The sequence below is a fragment of the Gasterosteus aculeatus genome, chromosome 2 (genome assembly GCF_964276395.1).
Source record: "Gasterosteus aculeatus chromosome 2, fGasAcu3.hap1.1, whole genome shotgun sequence".
Taxonomy (NCBI): domain Eukaryota; kingdom Metazoa; phylum Chordata; class Actinopteri; order Perciformes; family Gasterosteidae; genus Gasterosteus; species Gasterosteus aculeatus.
In genome coordinates, this window is record NC_135689.1 from 20,330,172 (window position 1) to 20,350,806 (window position 20,635).

The 20,635-nt window shown below is 47.5% G+C and overlaps 1 protein-coding gene across 1 annotated transcript in view; it reads right to left on the reverse strand.

Annotated features, from left to right (window-relative positions):
• Positions 1-20,635, reverse strand: part of LOC120829249 (voltage-gated potassium channel subunit beta-2-like) — a 62,419-nt gene that overhangs the window by 38,081 nt on the left and 3,703 nt on the right. Inside the window, exons 2-3 of the mRNA XM_078094450.1 lie at positions 4,431-4,771; positions 2,252-2,295 (exon numbers count right to left, since the gene is read on the reverse strand). Of these exons, the coding sequence (XP_077950576.1) occupies positions 2,252-2,295; positions 4,431-4,771 (385 nt within the window). The remainder of the gene's footprint in view (positions 1-2,251; positions 2,296-4,430; positions 4,772-20,635) is intronic.

Here is a 20,635-nt window from a genome sequence, read left to right on the forward strand (position 1 = left end):
CTATTTTACGCTTCGGTGAGTGTGCACTTCCTTAGCTATCTTGGTTTAGCTGACTGTTAGCAGGCTGAAGCCGCGGTGCTTCAGAGAAAGATGTGCGTGGAGATGAAGACCCGTTTAACAGCTCGGGGCTGTTCGGCAGACTGTCGGCCAGCAGAGATCCATGCGGACCTTTCTGCTCTGTTCTCTGGCGACGGTAGTCAGCGTTTCCTCGGGTGGATGAGACGGTCCGTTACAGGCTTCTCCAAACACGTCTAACATAATAAACTCATTGCAGGTTCTGAAGCCTGACGCATTGTATGGAAGTAAATCTGTCTCATCGGATTTTGAAAGAAAAAGGTGATTGAATTTCTAGCACTGAATATTTATGCATTGAAATCATGTATCTGAATGTTTTTCAATGTCAAAAAATTCAACTGCAAAAAATTAAACCACAACATCCGGGAACCCAAGGAAGAGCAATCCATTCTAGATTCAAGATCGGGAGCGTGCGTCGCGCAAAAGGAGCGAGAGCCCCATACAACTACGGCTTGTCGGCTATGATGACCGGATTTCAGCCATGTCCATTAATAATGGGGCTTCGGTGAGTGTTTTAACTTTAACTTTATGCCATCAGTGTGATTTGTGTCTGTAAGATTCGGTAATAGACAGCTGATATTTGTACATTAACAGACTGTATTGTGTTAGGGATTTAAGCCAGAAGTGCACCCCTAGTCAGGAAATTATAGTACGTGTAATAATGTTTAGTGTTAGAATTATAGTTTGTGTGTTATTAGATATTAGTTATTACATTAACATGTTAGATGAAGTGAATGCAATTTTAATCAAACACAATTCATAGTCATTTAAATCATATAAACACTGTACACATTAACATTCTGTTACAATGTGATGTTAAAACCTGGGGACGGATGCCAATTGCCGTTCTTTATGGATTTCTTCCAATTTTATCCCCAAAGAGGGTTTTTTGGGAGTTTTTTCTCCTGTCAGGTAATAAATGAACAACTTAATGTAAGGCAGCCGACTGAGGCAAATGTCTTGAGAATTGGACCACATGAACTGTCTTAGATCTTATGATGAAGGGTGATGAACGGTGATCATTAATGATGGGTTGTTGTAATGAAAGTGTACTAGTTATAAGATGAAGACTTAAACGATGTATGCTTTGTTAAATTCACTCATTGGGGCATAAAGCCAACTGTATCTACATTGAGTGCATTGGAATGTGAGGGACAGATAGTACAGTGAGGTTTCAGGTTACAGCTGCAGCATCACACCTCGACGTGAAGGGGACAGTCCAGGAGGTGGCCCTTTGGAGAAGAAGCCAATGACATTCAAATGCACCAAGGAAGACACACCTCAAGAGTTTTCAAAGGACCATGGCGGGGGAAAGGACTGGTAGAATCTGACCTGCAGCAGCCTTGAAAAGTCACTTTAGACTTGCTCAGAGGATTCTCTATTTTGCGAAATATTCCACTGTTCGCTTAGTATTTCACTTTGTAATTGCATTCCTTATAACGTTGTTTAGTTATTAAATACTTTTTGATTTTTGAATTTAAACGAATTGACTCATTCGTGTCCTCGTTTCCGGCCGGGACGAGAACAAAGGATTGAGGCCTCCCTCGAGAGCTTTCCGAAACCCTAACAATTGGACATGAACTAAGCGGAAGTTAAATGAGAGCGTACAGCTGGTCAGAATACGCATTTTCTTCAAGTTTTGAATTAAGTTGATGATGCTGGGATGCTTCGACAAGCTATTAGGAGTGATTGGCGGAGTTTTGAAACCAGGAACGCGCTTGTAGAGCGCATATGAGCCGCTGCAGAGTAGTGGGGGGGGCTTTAGCGGAGCGTGTGCAGTTGCATAACCCCGACAGTACATGCAGGTTATGCTGTTTACATGCACGACCATTGCATGTCGCACTGTAAGTTGTCTGGTCACCCGAACTAAACTAGGCTAAGGCTACTCGTGTTAGGCTGTATATGGGTGAGCTTGGGGGTGTTCATGTTTAAACAAAAATCGAGTTTGTAGGTAAAAAATATATAAACTGAGAATAAATTATTTTAGTTTTGCTTAGGAAACCAGAATTTTGGGCTGCAAAACAAAAACATTTGATCTAAAAAAAAAGCTTTTCTACATAGTGGGCGGGGCTTTATTCAGCTGAATGAATCAGGTGGAGGGACTGGGCGCTCGGTGTCTGCTTCCACCAATAAACACAATTGTGTTTATGGGCATGTATGTTTATGTCAAACTCACCTAATCCAAGACAAGACACCCTCAGCCCCGATTTACCAAGATTTCTGTTGATAAAAAGAATCACATAAAATCCTGTACATTATCAAGTAAGTTCATTAAAGAGAAACCCCTATAATGTGCTGCATATTGCATATATCAATCTTGCTTACAATTAAACCTATAATATTTTTTAAAAGGTTGACTGTGTGGTCTGTTGACGACAGAACACTTTTTTTAACACTGAAAAAAAAAGACTTGACTTTTTGGCCCTGTAATTATTACGTTCATTCCTTTTGTACATTTTACAAGAAATCATCAATTTAGTGCTTTTACTTGGAAATATCTTAATTAATGTGTTTTTTTTGTAATTATTTATCCTCATTTTTATAAGTAAACATTATCATTCACACGCTTTACCTTGAGTTCCCTCAAGGTAAAGTGAAATTAGTACTGTTAGGTTTAACTTGACATACATTTTTACTGTACAGTAACTTTGAGAATAACATTGATACCTCAGTCAGTGACTTAAATGCAAACTAATGACTGAAAGTGCGGCAAAGGCATGGCTTCTTCTCATGGCCTTAACGTATGCAATGAACTGGAGTTATCAGAGCTTGGTGTGCTGAAGATCTTTCCCAGTCAGCACCCTGCACAGCAAACTTTTAGTATAACTACCCGTCTGCCACTGAATTGTTGAAATTTTTGAAGGACTTCCCCTTTTAAAAACACTGAAAGCCCACTCATGTTAGTGATGATACTTGCGTTTGTTGATCCAATTTTGCACTTTTATGGATCATATAAAATAGTAAGGATCTCGTCTTTGTCAGAATTTTTTTGTTGAATGTTCCTAAATGTTTTGTTGGCAGCACTGATGTTTTGAACCACTGACAACCACTTTTTATATCGATATTGGTTGTATGTATGCAAGATGACAAATAAAGGTGCTGTAGTTTAAAGAAGTTGTTAGCCTTATGTAAAGAACATTTTATTAGATTGAAGTAGCCTATTTTAAAAAATGCAAAAGTTATTTTATTTTAATAGTGGTGTTGAATAGTGGTAAATAGACAACATATCAAGTAAAAATTACTTTAAATGTTTCAATAGAATAAGGAAAGAAAAGATAGTTAAATAACCCTGTAACATCCAGTCATTTGTACATGGGTTTTGTAATCAGTTGCAAAAAGTAGCAGGAGTAAAGATTACTGACAAGGACATTTAATATCTAAGGAAATAATTTGCAAGTACAACTTGGATAAAAAACAATTATTACTAGTAAGTAAACCTAGCTTTCTTTAAGTAGATTTGATGATTTCTTTTTTTCAGTGATAGGTAAAAAAGGTATATATTTGTTTTGGAAGAGGATGGATTATAGTTAGTTGTTTTCAAGATAGGGTTGCCACCCGGAATCGTCCCGTATTTGAGAATAAAAAAGCGCGTCCCGTTTTGAATCAATACGGGTTTGTCCGGTATTTTACGAGTTGTCGTCAATGCAGCATCCCATGCAATAATCCCACCCGAATTCTGTGAAGACTTGTCCTATTTGGCCCCTGATTGGGTAATACTCACTGCCATCGTTGGCTTGATTGGCTGTGAACCTGAAATACACCAATCAATCAGAGTCAGAAGAGGGCGGGTCTCTTGACGGAGTGTTGATTTGAAAGAATGGCAGAGGCAGCTCCCGAGACCCCCAGTGTCCAGCTGCGAAAGCGGATGTAAAAGTACCGAGAGGAATCACCGGGGCATTGCATAGTCCCCCCCCCCGTCCCATAACGTCCGCACCGCCAGCCCTCCCTCGGCCATAGCATCCCTTATTTTACTGAACTAAAGGTGGCAACTCTATTTTAAGAGTTACTGAACTATTTAAAATAAACCATAACAGACATATTCCACATGTTCATGAAAGAAAATGGCAGGTACCAACAGACATACATTTTTATATTTAAATACATGAACAGGGCTTGACTACGGTTTTATATGTCTCACCAGTTTAAAAAGAGACTTGGGAAGCAGCAAAATAGCAGAAGCTGCAATTGTTTGAGTTGAAACTGCATAATAGGGTTTATCAAACAAACGTTTAGATGTTGCCACTTTTAGATGCTGTGCAAGCACATTCAATTGAAGATATATTGTTAGATCTAGTTAGAGATGTCATAAAAGACATTTCATGAGCATACGCTTAATAAATACATATTAGTCTTACCTGTATATCATTCCAGTTGAATACGCCATGCTGTCCCTTAGTGAAACATGGTTCATTCTAAGAAAATCCTCCAGATTTTTTATCTGAGCAGCTGCACGAACCTCTCTCAGTCGCTGAAACTCTGCTAACTGGCTACTGCGCTGTTGCTTTTCTTCATGCTCCAGGGCTTGCTCAGACAAGAAACAACTCAGGCCACTGTGCACACTCTCACTCATCGATGACAGGGACAGTATCTTGCCTCCAGATCCACTATTCCCACTGCAGATGCTGCTGCTTCGACATATGCCACTGCCGTCCCGGCTCCCAGGTGGCACACCTGCACTGCCCCCGGGCTTGGGCATCTAGAAATGAATGGCAACACAAAATATGGTGTCAAAATCCAGCAGTATGATAAAGCCAGTTGTTGGACAGAAATGAAAACGATTGAAATGAGTTTTCGAAAAGTTAAAATGTATATTTTATTATGACAAGTGTAGTCATTTTTGGTAGTGCTTTGTAAAACCTTTTTGCACTATAATATGGTGTAGGAGCTGTCGGTAAAATCAACGCACATTTGCTCGTATTGTCACTTCAATATTCTTTATTCATTGTTCAGCAAAAACAACCTAAATCACACTCAAAATAAACAGAGAATTCAATGCGTAATGCGGTCAAAAATAGTATCTCCTTCCGCTCTCGAAAACACACCTGGCCTTACTCAGGTGACATTTAAATAGCCGACGCCCCCTGACGTCATCATTACATCATCACGAATAAATCAACAGAAAAGGCAGTTTCATTATGCACGATACAAATGTAGTGGAATGGCTTCTACACTCCGGCTCCTAATTGACCAGTATAGGACAATTCATACATTTAAACATATGAAGCACATTCTTTAGAGTCCTTTGTCTCGTGTCCATAGAATTAAGAAAAAAGGCCAAAAATAATATCCATTTAGTTTCGATAGTCCTTTTTGCAAAACGGGTTCAAAAAATTCCTGAGAAAAGGAAAATGAGTTCTCTCAAGGGTCAGAGAAAGGGGGCAAAGTCTATTCGAGGATCTAATCAGGGCATGTTTTGTAGAAGGCACAGCTTTGTGATGGGCCTTTCCAAGGTGCCATTTTTTGTCCTGATCTTGACATCAGGTACATGTACATGACGTACATGTCCCCTTTTGACGGGAAAGGTTTCAGTGATTCGGCCCATAGGCCAGGAGTTGCGTGGTGAGCTTTCATCGATGATCAGCACTATGTCTCCATGCTTTAGGTTCCTTTTGATCTTATTCCATTTCTGTCTCTCCTGTAGCAATGGGAGGTACTCTCGTATCCAGCGTTTCCAGAAGAGATCCACTATATACTGAGTCTGCTTCCATCTTCGTCTGGAATAGGTATCACTATTGTCGAAGAGTCCAGGTGGAAGAGTCGGCATTCGCTTCATTTGAAGCAGGTGGTTGGGTGTCAGGTTCTGGATCTTTTGCATCTTGGGATAAGACTGTGATGGGCCGGTCATTCATGATTGCCTCTACTTCACATGTTTGGAGACTCTCGTCATCCAGGATCTGTTCCCTTGTGATGGAGTAGAGGTTCTTTTTTATCATCCGGATGAGTCGTTCCCATACGCCTCCATGATGAGCACCATAAGGGGGGTTGAATGTCCATTTGATACCTTCAGCGTGCATCGAATGCTGGATCTTGCTGAGGTCAGAAATACATGAGTCTGTATCCATTGAGTAGGCCATCTCCAGATGTACGGCTCTGCTTGCTAGGCACGTAAACTAGGCTCCATACCGTTTTACTTTGCTGCGGCCGCGCTTGACTTCTATAGGCCTGAAGTAGTCTAGTCCTGTATGGGTGAAGGGCGGCAAATCAGGTGTAATCCAGTGTAGCGGTAGGTCGGACATTTTTTGTGTCATTGCTGTGCCATGCCATCTCCTGCAAAGTACACAGTCCCTTGTTATCTTTCTTGCAGCAGAATTTACTCTTAGAATCCAGTATTTTGTCCTGAGTTTTGCGATAAGTTGATTTCTTCCACAATGAGCCATCGAGGTGTGGGTGTGGTGTAGGAGTATCTTTGACAGGTGTCCTTGGGTAGAATAGCAGGATGTTTGGTTTCCTCTGGCATTGCCAGCTTACTTAATCTGCCTCCGACTCTCAGGATTCCATGTTGGAGGATAGGATCTAGTCTATAGATCCTACTGTTTCTCTTTATGGGTAAGCCCCTTTGTAGAGAGGTCACCTCATCTTTGAAGGATTGTTGTTGGACATAAGACACAAGTGATTGCTCTGCCTTGGCTAAATCCTCCACGGACAGCTGCGACCCAGTTGGGTATGTGTTACTCATTTTCTTTCGCCTCAGAGTTTCTTTGAATTTTAAGATCCAGGCTGATGATCGGATCAATTTGTTCCATGATGAGAAGTGCTCAATAAAACGAGTCAGTGGCCTTTCATTCTGCAGTTTACTTGTAGTGAAAGCCATGGCCACCTTCTTGACCTCTGGGTCACTGTCATACAGCGTGGGTGGTACTTGAATCACTGGCCAATCAGTTTCCGGTTGCATCAGGAAATTTGGACCACTCAGCCAATGTCCTTCTTGAATGAACTTCTCGGTTTTTATGCCTCTTGATGCCATGTCTGCGGGGTTGAGTTCTGTCTTCATGTGGCGCCATTGGAATTTGTGTGTCAGATCCCGAATAGTGGACACTCTGTTGGCTACATAGGTTTGAAACCTTCTGGCGTCATTTTGGATGTATTTTAAGACAGCGTCCTCGAGGGTTAACTCAAGCTATCTCCTCAACATCCTGTCTATCCTATCTCTCTGTGTAAGCAGTTGGTATTGTTTCATCCCATCCACAATTTAGCTTGCACAGGTCCTGCAGTATTCCTTTCCCTGTCAGCATGTTTGGCGCTATGAACCCTAGGGAGTCGTATACAGAGTTCAACACCGATAAAATGCTTCTGCGGATTACTGATGGTTGTTTTGGGGTGATTGAAAAGAAGAAAGTGTCTGACTTAATGTCCCATCGCATGCCGAGGGCCCTTTCGATGGGCAGTTTGTCTTTGTCGAGGTCTAGACTTCCTTTGCTCTCTTCCACTGGAACAGAGGCAAGGACTGCACGACTGTTACTGGTCCATTTGGTGAGTTTAAATCCACCTGTGGTGCAGACTGATCGAAGCTCTTTCACCAGACGGATGGCTTGGCTCTCGTTTGGGACAGATTTCAGACAGTCGTCTACATAAAAGTTTTGACGAATGGTGTGAAGAGCATCAGTGCTACACTTTCCTTCGTTGTCATCAGCTGTCCGCTTCAGTGCAAAATTGGCACAGCTCGGTGATGAGACTGCTCCGAAGAGATGCACCGTCATCCGGTATTCTGCTAGCGGTTGGTTGGTGTCGCCATCTGGCCACCACAGGAATCTGAGGAAGTCCACATCATGCTTTGGTATTCTTACTTGATGGAACATTCCTTCAATGTCCCCCATCACTGCCACTGGTTCCTGTCGGAATCTGAGAAGTACACCCAATAGTTTGTTCGTAAGGTCAGGACCCGGCAACAGCTCACGATTTAAGGAAGTTCCTTGGAATGAAGAGGTGCAGTCGAACACCACCCGGATAGTCTTTTTTCTTTTGTGGTAGACACCATGGTGAGGAATATACCACAGTCTTCCGTCTTTCCGGGAGAGTTGTTCCTCTGGCACTCTTTCTGCATGCCCTTTCCTCAAGACGTCACACATGAAGCCATTATAGTCTTTACGAAAGGATCCGTCTTTCTGGAATCTACGGCCAAGATTCAATACTCTTTGTTTCGCCATCTTCCTGTTGTTTGGCATACTGATGTTATCCTGACGGAAAGGAAGTCGTATTTCGTAGTGGCCATCTTTCCTTTTGACTGAGCTGTTCATCACATGAAAGAATTTCTTGTCTTCAAATGAGTGCTCTTGTTTTTTATTGTAGGCCGACTCTGAAAAGTCCTGGTTGTATTGGTGTCTTAGAATCTCTTCTAGCTTGGCTACTGATATTCTATTGGACGCTATCCGTGGTCGACCGTCCTCATCCATAGGTGCAGTGCTGCAGAGAGGTCCATTTATAGTCCAACCTAGGTATGTAAGGACTGCATAGGGCCCTTGCCTTGGCTATTGATCACTCTCAGTGGTTCCATAGCCTGTGGGACATTTGTACCGATCAATAGGCCTACTTCTGATTTGATGGGTTTTATGTGGACCTCATTTAAGTAAGGAATTCCTTTTATGTCCGTTTCTGTAGGGATGTTTTCTTGATTGACAGGAATGGCATTTTGTGTGAAGACTTCAGGAAGCTCTATGAAGCTGTTGCCTTCCAGGCTGCATACTTCCAGTCCTCTTATCACGTGGGTTTTCACAGGCTTTTCATGACCCATCGTTCGGAGTAAGATTTCGGTTTTCTTTCCTCTGACAGACAGCTGTTCCATCAGTTTTTCTGTGACAAAGGTAGCAGTGCTTCCGGGATCTAGGAATGCATACGTCTATCAAACAGCTGCCTTTGTGTGCCTTTATTTTTACAGGTACCACTGCTAATCTATAATCTGTTGTTCTGCCCCACTTTTGTGCTGTTGATGACACCATAGCAATTTGTGCTGCAGAAGAAACCTTAGCCATACAATTGCTCCTGGTGTCTGAATCCCACTTAGCTACCGGCCTATTGTTTCCTGGAGTAAAGTTATCTATATGTAAGACAGTGAGGTGTTTTTTCTCACAGGATCGACATGTGAGACGTTTCTTGCATTCTTTACTCATATGACCTTTGACCAAGCAGGCAAAGCAGAGTCCGTTTTTCTTTAGTAGCTCAACTTTCTCTTTGTGGGGAATCTTTGTTATTATTTCACATGTTTCCATCACATGATCTCCTTTACAGAAAGCACAAGGTTTGATGAAGGCGTCCATGGGTTTACGGATGCCCTCTAGCCTCTCCAGCCTCTCCTGTGCATTAGTGTTCATGTGGCTTTCGGTCTTGGGCATGACAGTTGTAGCAAAGCTTTTCTTGCTGCTTGGTCTTGTATACCGTTGGTCTCTTTTGAATGTTCTGCTGTTTGTGCTTCTGGCAGGGTCTTGGATATCCCCGAAGACGGGATCTTGGATAATTCTGACCTGCCTTTCCAGAAAGAGGACAAGGTCCTTCAATTTAGGTCTCTGGTGTGTTCCTTCCGTGATGTCGCACACAGTAAACCGCCATGTCTCTCGGAGTTTAAATGGGAGTTTGAAAACAAGTCTTTTCATGTTAGATGGTGAGTCCAACTCTGACATGTATGAGAGGTCCTGAACTGAATTACCACAGCCTTTTAGAGGGCGTAGCTATGAAGTGCCTCTCCATCATCTGTACGGATTTGGTTCCAGTTTAAGGCCTTTTTCGATATATGCAGAAATTACTTTGAAATCATCACCAAAGTGATATTTAAGCAGGCGCTTTGCTTCCTCATAGCCAGTTGTGGCGTTCATGAGAAAGCAGCTTTGAACTAGCTCCTTTGGCTGTCCAACAGTATACTGTTCCAGAAAGTATAGTTGGTCCTCATTACTGTTGGTTTTATCCTCGATGTTGTGCTTAAAAGCCTTCATAAATGATCTGAAAGTGAGAGGATTGCCGTCAAACATCGGCACCTCTCTTTGGGGGAGTTTAGACTCTTTCTGCTGTATCACTAGCAAGTCTGTCAAGTCTGTCTGTCTTTGTAGAATGTTTGTGAGATCTATGCTCTGAGGTGTTTCACTTCTGGGTGTGGCTTCGCCTCTTCTGCGTGGTCCGTCAGAAACCACAGCTCTGTGTGTGTGAGGGTTTGCTGTCGCCCTTGGTGGTTGCTCAGGTCCTTTTGAGATTCCAGTCAATGTTGGATTCAGAGTATGCATTATTACTTGTAAGGATCTTTTCGGTATGGTTCCTATCCGTGCAGACTCCATTTGTGTTAGATCTCCTCTTTTGTTCTTCCATTTCTTTTCCGGATTCTGATGCTTCATCACTTTTGAATTCTTCTAGAGCCTTTAACCTTGCATCAGCTGCAGCAATATCTGCTTCCAGATCCAGGGATTCCATTTTTAACCCCGGCTCAAGCTTTTCCTTTTCCAGTTCGTGTTTCCTTTTCAGAGCTTTAGCTCTGGCCTGCAGAGCAGCTTTGTCTGCAGCTATCTTCATGCGTGCTGAAACCATAGATCAGGGGTCGGGAACCTTTTCGACAAAGAGAGCCATGAAAGCAAAAAATGTGGAAATTTATTTCAGTGAGAGCCATATAATATATTTTAAAAGTGAATTCAACTAAATGTCAGTATAATATGCCTCTGAATTTATTCTTTTAAATAATGTTGCTATAACACTCACCATTAATGCGACTTCTGGTGCTGCATGGATTTGCTGATGTCGGGTTGGTACTTGGTGAGGTTAAGCTTCATGCAAGCGTTGAGGCTTTCATCCGTTAAACGTGATCGTAGGTTGGACTTGATGTTTTTAAGATGTGAGAATGACTGCTCACATGCATACGTAGATCCAAACATGGTCAATACAGCAATACTCACACGCTGCAGTGTGTGGTATGTGACAAGAAGCGCGTTCCAAGTGTTCGAATTTTGGCGAATGAATATTGCGGCATCGCCCGCAACAAAACAGTGTGAGGTGCCAACATGCCAAGCTGAGTCGGTAGGGTTCTTTTTAGTGAAAACAGTCTAAGAAAGACCTAAAAACTATCAACTGCGTTGGGAAACTTTTTCTTCGGTGCTGCTGGGGTTTGTAATTAACCTTCATGACAACGCGTGATTCAAAGCTCATGTGCATAATAATCATGCAGCGTCAGGCTCAACTCGGGTCGGAACAGACATATGCGGCCCGAACCTCATTCTACATGGCAGTGGTTTTGAGATTATTTTTCATATAGGTCCGAACCCTTCGTCGAAGGGTTAGCTTTGAGCTAATGACCGAGCAGACGCAGTCTCAGACTGATTCAAAAGGGGGCGTTTACCTGTTTTACCCAGCAACGGCAAACGTAGGCCAGTATCATCCAATTAAAATAATGGACAATTGCTCCTGCAGCCCTGAACAGGACATGCGCAGTGAAAAATCGATGGATGGTGTAGCCGCGCTAGCGCTACCACCGACGGGTTCTGTACAGACGCACGGACACACGGATGGGAGTAACCAGTTTTTATTGTCCAAAAAGGGGGAATGGCAGTGAGCAGGAATAAGCCCGTTCTGTCCAGCTTCGCTCAGCCCTCGCGTGCTGCTCCCGTGCTCCGCTCAGCTCTGCTCGGCTCATGTTCCTTCCCCCGACCTGGATCCTGCTCACTGCTTTTGAAGAAGGCAATTAGTGCAGATTCCACACACCTGCTTACTCTTCACCTACCAGCACCGTCCCCTGAACCACTCCCCCGCTCTCCCCCCTGCAGCTGAGCTAACCACGCCCCTCCACCACATACCCCCACCGCCCGACTTAGGCCGGGGAGCCATCCGGCCGAACCGACTCCCCCCCCCCTCCCTCCTGAGGGCGGGAAAGGAAGTCCGCCACGACCATCTGCGCCCCCGGCCTATGGATCACCTTGAAGTTAAAAGGCTGTAGAGCCAGATACCACCGAGTGATCCGGGCGTTGGCATCCTTCATGCGGTGGAGCCACTGCAGCGGGGCGTGGTCCGAACAGAGAGTGAACTGGCGTCCCAGGAGGTAATACCGCAGGGAGTCGACCGCCCACCGGATGGCCAGGCACTCTTTTTCGACCGTACTGTACCTGGCCTCTCTTTCCGACAGCTTCCGGCTGATGTAGAGGACCGGGCGGTCCACCCCCTGCACCTGCTGGGACAAAACGGCCCCCAGCCCTCTGTTCGACGCATCAGTCTGCAAGACAAAAGGGAGAGAGAAGTCAGGTGTATGGAGCAATGGTTCCCCACAGAGGGCTCGTTTCACCCCCTCAACCGCCCACTGGCACCGCTCCGTCCACTGGACCGGATCTGAGGCACCTTTCCGGGTCAGGTCAGTTAAGGGGCTGGTCAGCTCCGCAAAGCCCGGGATGAACCTCCTGTAGTAGCCTGCCAGCCCCAAAAACCGCCTCACCTCTTTTTTCGTCTTGGGCCGTGGGCAGGCTGCAATGGCTGCGGTCTTGTCCACCTGCGGGCGCACCCGCCCGCCGCCCAAGTGGTACCCCAGATACCGTACCTCCCTCCGTCCAACTGCACACTTCCCCGGGTTGGCGGTGAGCCCAGCCTGCCTCAGGGACTCCAGCACCGCGCCCACCCGCCGCACATGCTCCGCCCACGTGGTGCTGTGGATGATGACGTCATCCAGGTAGGCGGCAGCATACGCAGCGTGCGGACGCAGCACTCGGTCCATGAGGCGCTGGAAGGTGGCCGGGGCGCCGAACAGCCCGAAGGGAAGCGTGGTGAATTGGTACAATCCAAACGGAGTGGAGAACGCCGACTTTTGCCTGGACTCTGGTGACAAGGGAATCTGCCAGTAGCCCTTGGTCAAATCCAGTGTCGTAAAAAACTGCGCGGTGCCCAATCGGTCCAGGAGTTCGTCGACCCGGGGCATCGGGTAAGCGTCAAACCGTGAGACCGCATTCACCTTGCGATAATCCACACAGAACCTTATTGAGCCATCCTTCTTGGTGACAAGAACAATGGGGCTGCACCAGGCGCTGTTGGACTCTTCTATTACCCCCATCTCCAGCATAGCGGCCAATTCTCGCTGAACCATTTTCTTCTTGTGTTCAGGTAACCTGTAGGGCCGCGTCCGCACCGTCACGCCCGGGGACGTCTCAATGTGATGCACTATGAGGTCCGTGCGACCTGGCCGGGAGGAGAACACATCATTAAATTGATCTTGCAACCGGGCTATGTCCGCTTGCTGGGCTGCAGAGAGACGGGCGTCGGACGGGAGACGGGTGGGATCGGTGGACTTTGGGACCTCTGGCCCCAGCTCCTCGCTCTCCGCTACTGCAGACACCAGGGACACGGACTCAGTCTCTCTCCATGCTTTAAGGAGGTTGAGGTGGTAGATCTGCGTGGCTCCCCCCCTGTCAGATCGCACCACCTCGTAGTCGACGTCCCCTACCCGCCGTGTGACCACAAAGGGCCCTTGCCACTTGGCGAGTAGTTTTGAGCTGGAAGAAGGAAGTAATACAAGCACTTTCTCTCCCGGTGTGAATTGTCTCAGCTTGGCCCCTCTGTTGTACAGCCGCTGTTGCCGTTCCTGGGCCTGGAGCAAATTCTCACGTGACAACTCACCCAGTGTGTGGAGTTTGGCTCGCAGGTCCAGGACGTACTGAATCTCGTTCTTACCGGGGCTCGGACCCTCCTCCCAGTGTTCCTTAAGCAGGTCGAGCACCCCCCGTGGTCTCCTGCCGAACAGCAGCTCGAAGGGAGAAAATCCCGTGGAGGCCTGGGGGACCTCCCGTACTGCAAACAACAGAGGGTCAAGCCATTTATCCCAATTACGTTCATCGTCGTGAATAAACTTACGAATCATGGATTTCAGTGTCTTGTTCAGCCGCTCCACCAGGCCGTCAGTCTGGGGATGGTACACACTGGTCCGAACGGACTTAACCCCCAACAATTCGTACAGTTCTCGTAGTGTGCGTGACATGAACGAGGTGCCCTGGTCCGTCAGAATCTCTTTCGGGATTCCGACTCGGGAGATGACCTGAAACAGCGCCTGCGCAACATTCTTGGCGGAGATGCTGCGCAACGGCACTGCCTCGGGATATCGGGTTGCGTAATCCACCAGAACCAACACAAAGCGATACCCCCGTGCACTCCGGTGAAATGGCCCGATGAGGTCCATACCTAAGCGTTCGAACGGCAGCTCCATTAACGGCAGCGGACGCAACGGCGCTTTCGGGATGGCCGGCTGGTTCACCAGCTGGCACTGCGGGCAGGATGCACACCAGCGGCGCACATCCGCCCAGATGCCTGGCCAGTAAAATCGGGCTACTATCCGGTCCAGAGTTTTGTCGCTACCCAGGTGGCCCGCCATCGGGTTATAGTGAGCCGCCTGGAAAACCGTTTCCCGGCGGCTTTTCGGTACCAACAACTGCGTAATTTCCTGCCCTGTCTGAGTGTCGCGACTCACTCTGTATAGCCTGTCCCTAATCAGTGAAAAGTGCGGGTATGATAATACGGCGTCGGGGCGCACCACTTGACCATCAATTTGCATCACTTGGTCGAAGGCAAAGCGTAGAGTATCATCACGAGACTGCTCCAGTGGAAAATCTTCCATGGAGCGTAGCTCTGGCATCGGCGGCGTCCCCATAGGAGGCCCCGCCGATTCCCCCTCCCCGTCTGCAGCGTCGGACAACCTCGCGTCACCGCCGAGCGCCGCACACACCCCGCATGTCCCTACCGGTCGCGAACGCACCCCCGCGCACTGCCCCGCTAACCTATGAAACCCCGACCAGTCTGTCCCCAAAATCAGGGGGTGCGTCAGGCGGGAGCTAACCGCGACCCTTACTCTATGCTTTTTACCCCCAAACCTAATCTCTATCGGCACCACTGGGTAGTCGTGAATATCCCCATGCACACACTTAATACTCACCCGGGATGCCTCCACCAATGCCCCGGGTCGAACCAGTCTCTGGTGGATCATGGACTGCGTGCAGCCAGAGTCCACCATCGCCTGATGTATACCCCCCTGGATCCTTACCGGAACGCTGTACGTCGCTCCCAGACCGGGGGAGGGTGCTGGAGGCCCGGCAACCCGTACCGTTTGGCCCACCTCCATTAGCGGGCACTCCCGCCGGTAGTGTCCGGGCTGCCCGCACCTCCAACACTCCTGCCCTGGCGGTTGAGGAGCCCTCTGTAGGTCAGGGAGGGTGCCGGCCAGGCCGGGTGGATCAGTACCCCGTTGAGGGGCTAGGGCGCGCTGGGACGGAGGGGGCCGAGCCGCAACAGGAAGCGGGGAACTCCGTCGTGGCGCGGGAACGGGCTGCGTCGATGCGGTCGGCCGACCGCCCTCCCCACGGCCCCCGGGGTGCACCGCCAGGTGGTCCTCGGCGAGGGTCACGGCGGCTTCCAGCGTCGCCGGCCGGTGGTAGCGGACCCAGGCAGCCGTCCGTGGCGGAAGACCCTCCAGGAACTGTTCTGTCACCACCTTCTCCACCACCGCCGGCGCCCCTCCCGCGCCCTCCGGCTGCAGCCACCTGTTGGCCGCGTCTGCGAGTCGCTGGGCAAACGCAAACGGGCGGTCCCCCGGCCCCAGCCTCGCCTCTCGGAACCGCCTCATATGGTCCTCGGGGGAGAGCCCCAGTCGGTCCATGATGGCCTTCCTCACGCTGGCGTAGATGTGCCTGGGACCGGGAGGCAGGCCCAGGGCCGCTGTCTGCGCCTCCCCGGTTAGGAGCGGCAGGAGGCGGATCGCCCACTCGTCCGCCGGCCAGCCACACGCCCCCGCCATCGCCTCGAACATCTCCAGATATGACTGCACGTCGTCCTCCGGGGTCATTTTGTGCACCACCACGCCCGCATACGCCGAGGGACCCGGCACCGTCGGGGAAGCGACTGGTCGGGCTGCTAATTGTTCCAGTACCTGGGTCTGCCGGTCTGCAGCAGCCTGCAGCGCCCCCAGGACGTGCCGGTTGGCCTCGGCCTGCTCGCGCTGCATCGCGGCGATCTCCCCCAGCATCCGTCCGAGCGCGACCGCCGGCTCCATCAGGCCCTCTCCGTGGTCGTTTGCGTCCATCCCTGGCCAGGCGCCACTGTAGCCGCGCTAGCGCTACCACCGACGGGTTCTGTACAGACGCACGGACACACGGATGGGAGTAACCAGTTTTTATTGTCCAAAAAGGGGGAATGGCAGTGAGCAGGAATAAGCCCGTTCTGTCCAGCTTCGCTCAGCCCTCGCGTGCTGCTCCCGTGCTCCGCTCAGCTCTGCTCGGCTCATGTTCCTTCCCCCGACCTGGATCCTGCTCACTGCTTTTGAAGAAGGCAATTAGTGCAGATTCCACACACCTGCTTACTCTTCACCTACCAGCACCGTCCCCTGAACCACTCCCCCGCTCTCCCCCCTGCAGCTGAGCTAACCACGCCCCTCCACCACAGATGGATTAAAACAAGTGAGAATATTTTGTTTTATCTGCGAGCCATATGCAATCATCAAAAGAGCCACAGGTTCCCGACCCCTGCCATAGATGAAGAATTGGAACCTCTGGAGCGTCGTGAGCCAGTCTGTGAGACGCTGTCCCCAACATCCACCAGAGTATGTGGGTCGGCCTGAGCACTTTTCCATTGATCCACATCAGTCAGAAAAACAATTTTTGGTTCATACCAGTCCAAACTTTCATTCCTTCTCGCTTCCTCAGGCAGCAGAATCAGATTCATGACACAATTTAAATTCCTCCAGCGGTCTCATAAATTCATTTGCACTTTCATTAACATTATAAACATCGGCCCCTTCTTTCATCATTCATTTTATTTCATTCATTTTCCGAGTGCAGTGGGAGAGTTTTCCTCTACGTGTGGCGCTCAATGATTTAAACGCTTTATTTTGTCTCACTCATACCGGCTTCCGTGACTCCCCGTTCAGTTCCTTCTGCCATTATTTCAGTTTTCAGCGTAGCCGTCAATATTCATTAGTGTTTCGGTTAAGTCTTTATTTAATTTTACTTTTTCGTGTGCGCGGCCGTGCTTTGTTTAATCCGCGGTGTCTTTAAGTGATCTCGTAATTTATAGGCATTTTATGGATTTATTTGTTGTTATCGAATGTTTCCTTTGGTTCCTTCTGTCGGTTTTGGTGTTTGATCGTAACCAGGTTCAGAAAACAGCGCATACGCTCGTTTACTCACGGTACCGGTGAGATCGGATTCTGGCCGCAGTCCAGATCAATCCAAGACGACGTGACTTCGGGACCGCTTCGCTCACTTCCACCTGGCGTTCCTTCCTCGCGTTCGGACTTATTTTTGACTTAATGTAGGAGCGGTCGGTAAAATCAACGCGCATTTGCTCGTATTGTCACTTCAATATTCTTTATTCATTCACACTCAAAATAAACGGAGAATTAAATGCGTAATGCGGTCAAAAATAGTATCCCCTTCCGCTTTCGAAATAGAAAATACACCTGGCCTTACTCAGGTGACATTTAAATAGCCGACGCCCCCTGACGTCATCATTACATCATCACGAATAAATCAACAGAAAAGGCAGTTTCATTATGCACGATACAAATGTAGTGGAATGGCTTCTACATATGGTAAATGGACTGTACTTGTATAGCGCTTTTCTAGTCTTCTGACCACTCAAAGCGCTTTAACACTACATGACATCATTCACCCATTCACACACTGATGACAGGAGAACCATCCACAGTAACTAACATTCACACACTGTAGTCGCAGCTACAGGAGCAATGTTGGGTTAAGTGTCTTGTCCAAGGACACATCGACATGCGGGTTAGCCGAGCCTGGGATAGCAACAACCCTCTGATTGGAGGACGACCATGCTCCCCACTCACCCACAGTCGCCCAACAACTAGTTTTAGTCAATAAAATACACATTTCTGTCAATATGTACTGTGAAGAAGTCTGTACGTATCCAGTAGAAAGTTGAGGCTGTTCGGGTCCAAACCCAACAAGGCACTTGAGACTAGTACACAAAAGAATTAATTTCGACAAAAAAAGACTATATGCTTTAAAAAATGATTGAATGATGTAAAATATTCAATACTGGAGCTTTGCGATTGTTTACATTCCTCCCATTGTGAAGAGTTATAACTCAACACTCTGCGTCCAGTTTTCTACTCTAACCAACTTTTCCCTCATTCAGTAGGTGGTCCGTTCTTGTCACAGGGGAGGCGCAGACGGCTGCACCCAGCAGCCAGGCATAGCTATGCAGATACGTGCCAGGCCATCATGGATTGGCTGGCTCTGTTTCTGGTCATCTCCCACATAGAGATCCCAAAAGCAATTCTCCTCTGACCTCTAGCATCAACAAGGCATTTTCGCCCCCAGGACTGCCGCATACTGGATGTTTTTCCCTTTTCACACCATTCTTTGCAAACCCTAGAAATGGTTGTGCGTGAAAATCCCAGTAACTGAGCAGATTGTGAAATACTCAGACTGGCCCGTCTGGCACCAACAACCATGCCACGCTGACATTCACTTTGGAGTTCAGGAGATTGTCTTGACCAGGACCACACCCCTAAATGCATTGAAGCAACTGCCATGTGATTGGTTGATTAGATAATTGCATTAATGAGAAATGGAACAGATGTTCGTAATAATCCTTTAGGTGAGTGTAAGTATCATTTCGCTCAGACAATCCATGCCGAACTTCCAGTGCAAAACCCACAAAGCCATGGAAGCAAAAAAATCATGTGTCTTACCTTTGACATTTTTAACAGAAATTATGGATTTAATCAGCTGTTTTTGTAACAAGCTACTGTAAGGTCGAGAGCCCCCTACACAGTTTGTCTATGGTAACAGTGGGTATGGAAAGTATTCAGACCCCTTTACATTTTTTCCTGTTTCATCGCAGCCATTTGCTAAAATCAAGAGTTCATTTTATTTCTCATTATTGTACACTCAGCACCCCATCTTGACAGAAAAAAACAAATGTAGAAATGTTTGCAAATTTAATAAAAAAAGAAAAAATATCACATAAGTATAATGCATGAATACATAAGTATTCAGACCCTTTGCTGTGACACTCATATTTAACTCACATGCTGTTCATTTCTTCTGATCCTCTGAGATGGTTCTACTCCTTCATTAGAGTCCTGCTGTGTTTAATTAAAGTTATTGCACTTGATTAGGAAAGGCACACACCACGTCGATTTAAGACCTTACAGCTCACAGTGCATGTCAGAGCAAATGAGAATCATGAGGTCGAAGGAACTGCTCAAGGAGCTCAGACACAGAATTGTGGCAATGTACAGGGACAGAACGACTGGTTGCAATTGAAGGAAAGATGAATGCGACCAAGTACAGAGATATCCTGGATGAAAACCTCATCCAGAGTGCTCAGGACCTTAGACTGGGCCGACGGTTCACCTTCCAACAAGACAATGACCCTAAGCACACAGCTAAGATAACAAAAGGAGTGGCTTTGGAACAACTCTGACCATTCCTAACCGGCCCAGCCAGAGTCCTGACCTAAATCCAATTGAACATCTCTCGAGAGACTTCAAAATGGCTGTCCACCAACGTTCACCATCCAACCTGACTGAACTGGAGGGGATCTGCAAGGAAGAATGGCAGAGGATCCCCAAATCCAGGTGTGAAAAACTTGTTGCATCATTCCCAAGAAGACTCATGGCTGTACTACCTCAAAATGGTTGTTAAATGAGCCCGGTCCTTTTACCTGGGCTACTGGATTGCCCCCGGATAGGTCTGTCTGACGCGGACCTTCTTCCAGCCTTGGTCACCCCTGCGTTCCCCTGCTTGCAGGAATAATCCACCGACACGTTCTTTGAGTGGTTGATCTTGTGGTTTATTTTGCCTTATAATGTTTGTTCCCAGCAGAACCCACTCTCTCGTTTTGCGATAGCGGTCAAAACCCTTTACCTCTCCAGGTCTAACACCTGATACCAATTGTTACCTAATCAACTATATAGGCGCAGATAGGACCCAAGAACAGCGCCCCCAGTGTACAAAATAAAAAGACGTTTTGGCTTCTACAAGGGTGCTTCTACTGAATACTTATGACCATGTAATATTTCAGGTTTTCTTTTTTAATAAATTTGCAAAAATTTCTGCCTGCCCGATATGGTGAACCGGCTCACCAGGGGACCCCTCTTCACCTGATGGATCTTCATTTTCGCTGGGCACCCTGCCAGTAAATGCCCTTGTTCCCCACAGTAGAAACGCCTCCTCTCCTGCAGGCGACTGAGTTGTTCTTCCGCGGACAACCTGGCCCATCCCAGCTGCATGGGTTCCTTTGGGTCGCAGAGAAGGTGGTTCTCCGCAGGCCTAGCGATTACGGGCAAGGAAAATCCCTACAGTCAGGGCAACCTCTGGCGGGATCACAAGGAACTGTAGCGTGTAAATTGTCCAGTCTTCGTGCTTTCAAGCAATGGTCTGTCCTAACAGCTAATGCGATGACTGCGTCAAGATCCTCCGGCAAATTGAGAACCAACATGTCTAGTATGGGATCAGAGAGTCCTGAGATGAATGCATCATACAATACCGTGGCATTCCGTGTGCGAAAGCGGATGACATAATCTGAGAACGAGTCCATATCTTGCCTGATGTTGTTCAGCTCCCGTGCAGTTTCTGTGCCTGATGTTGTGGGGTCAAAA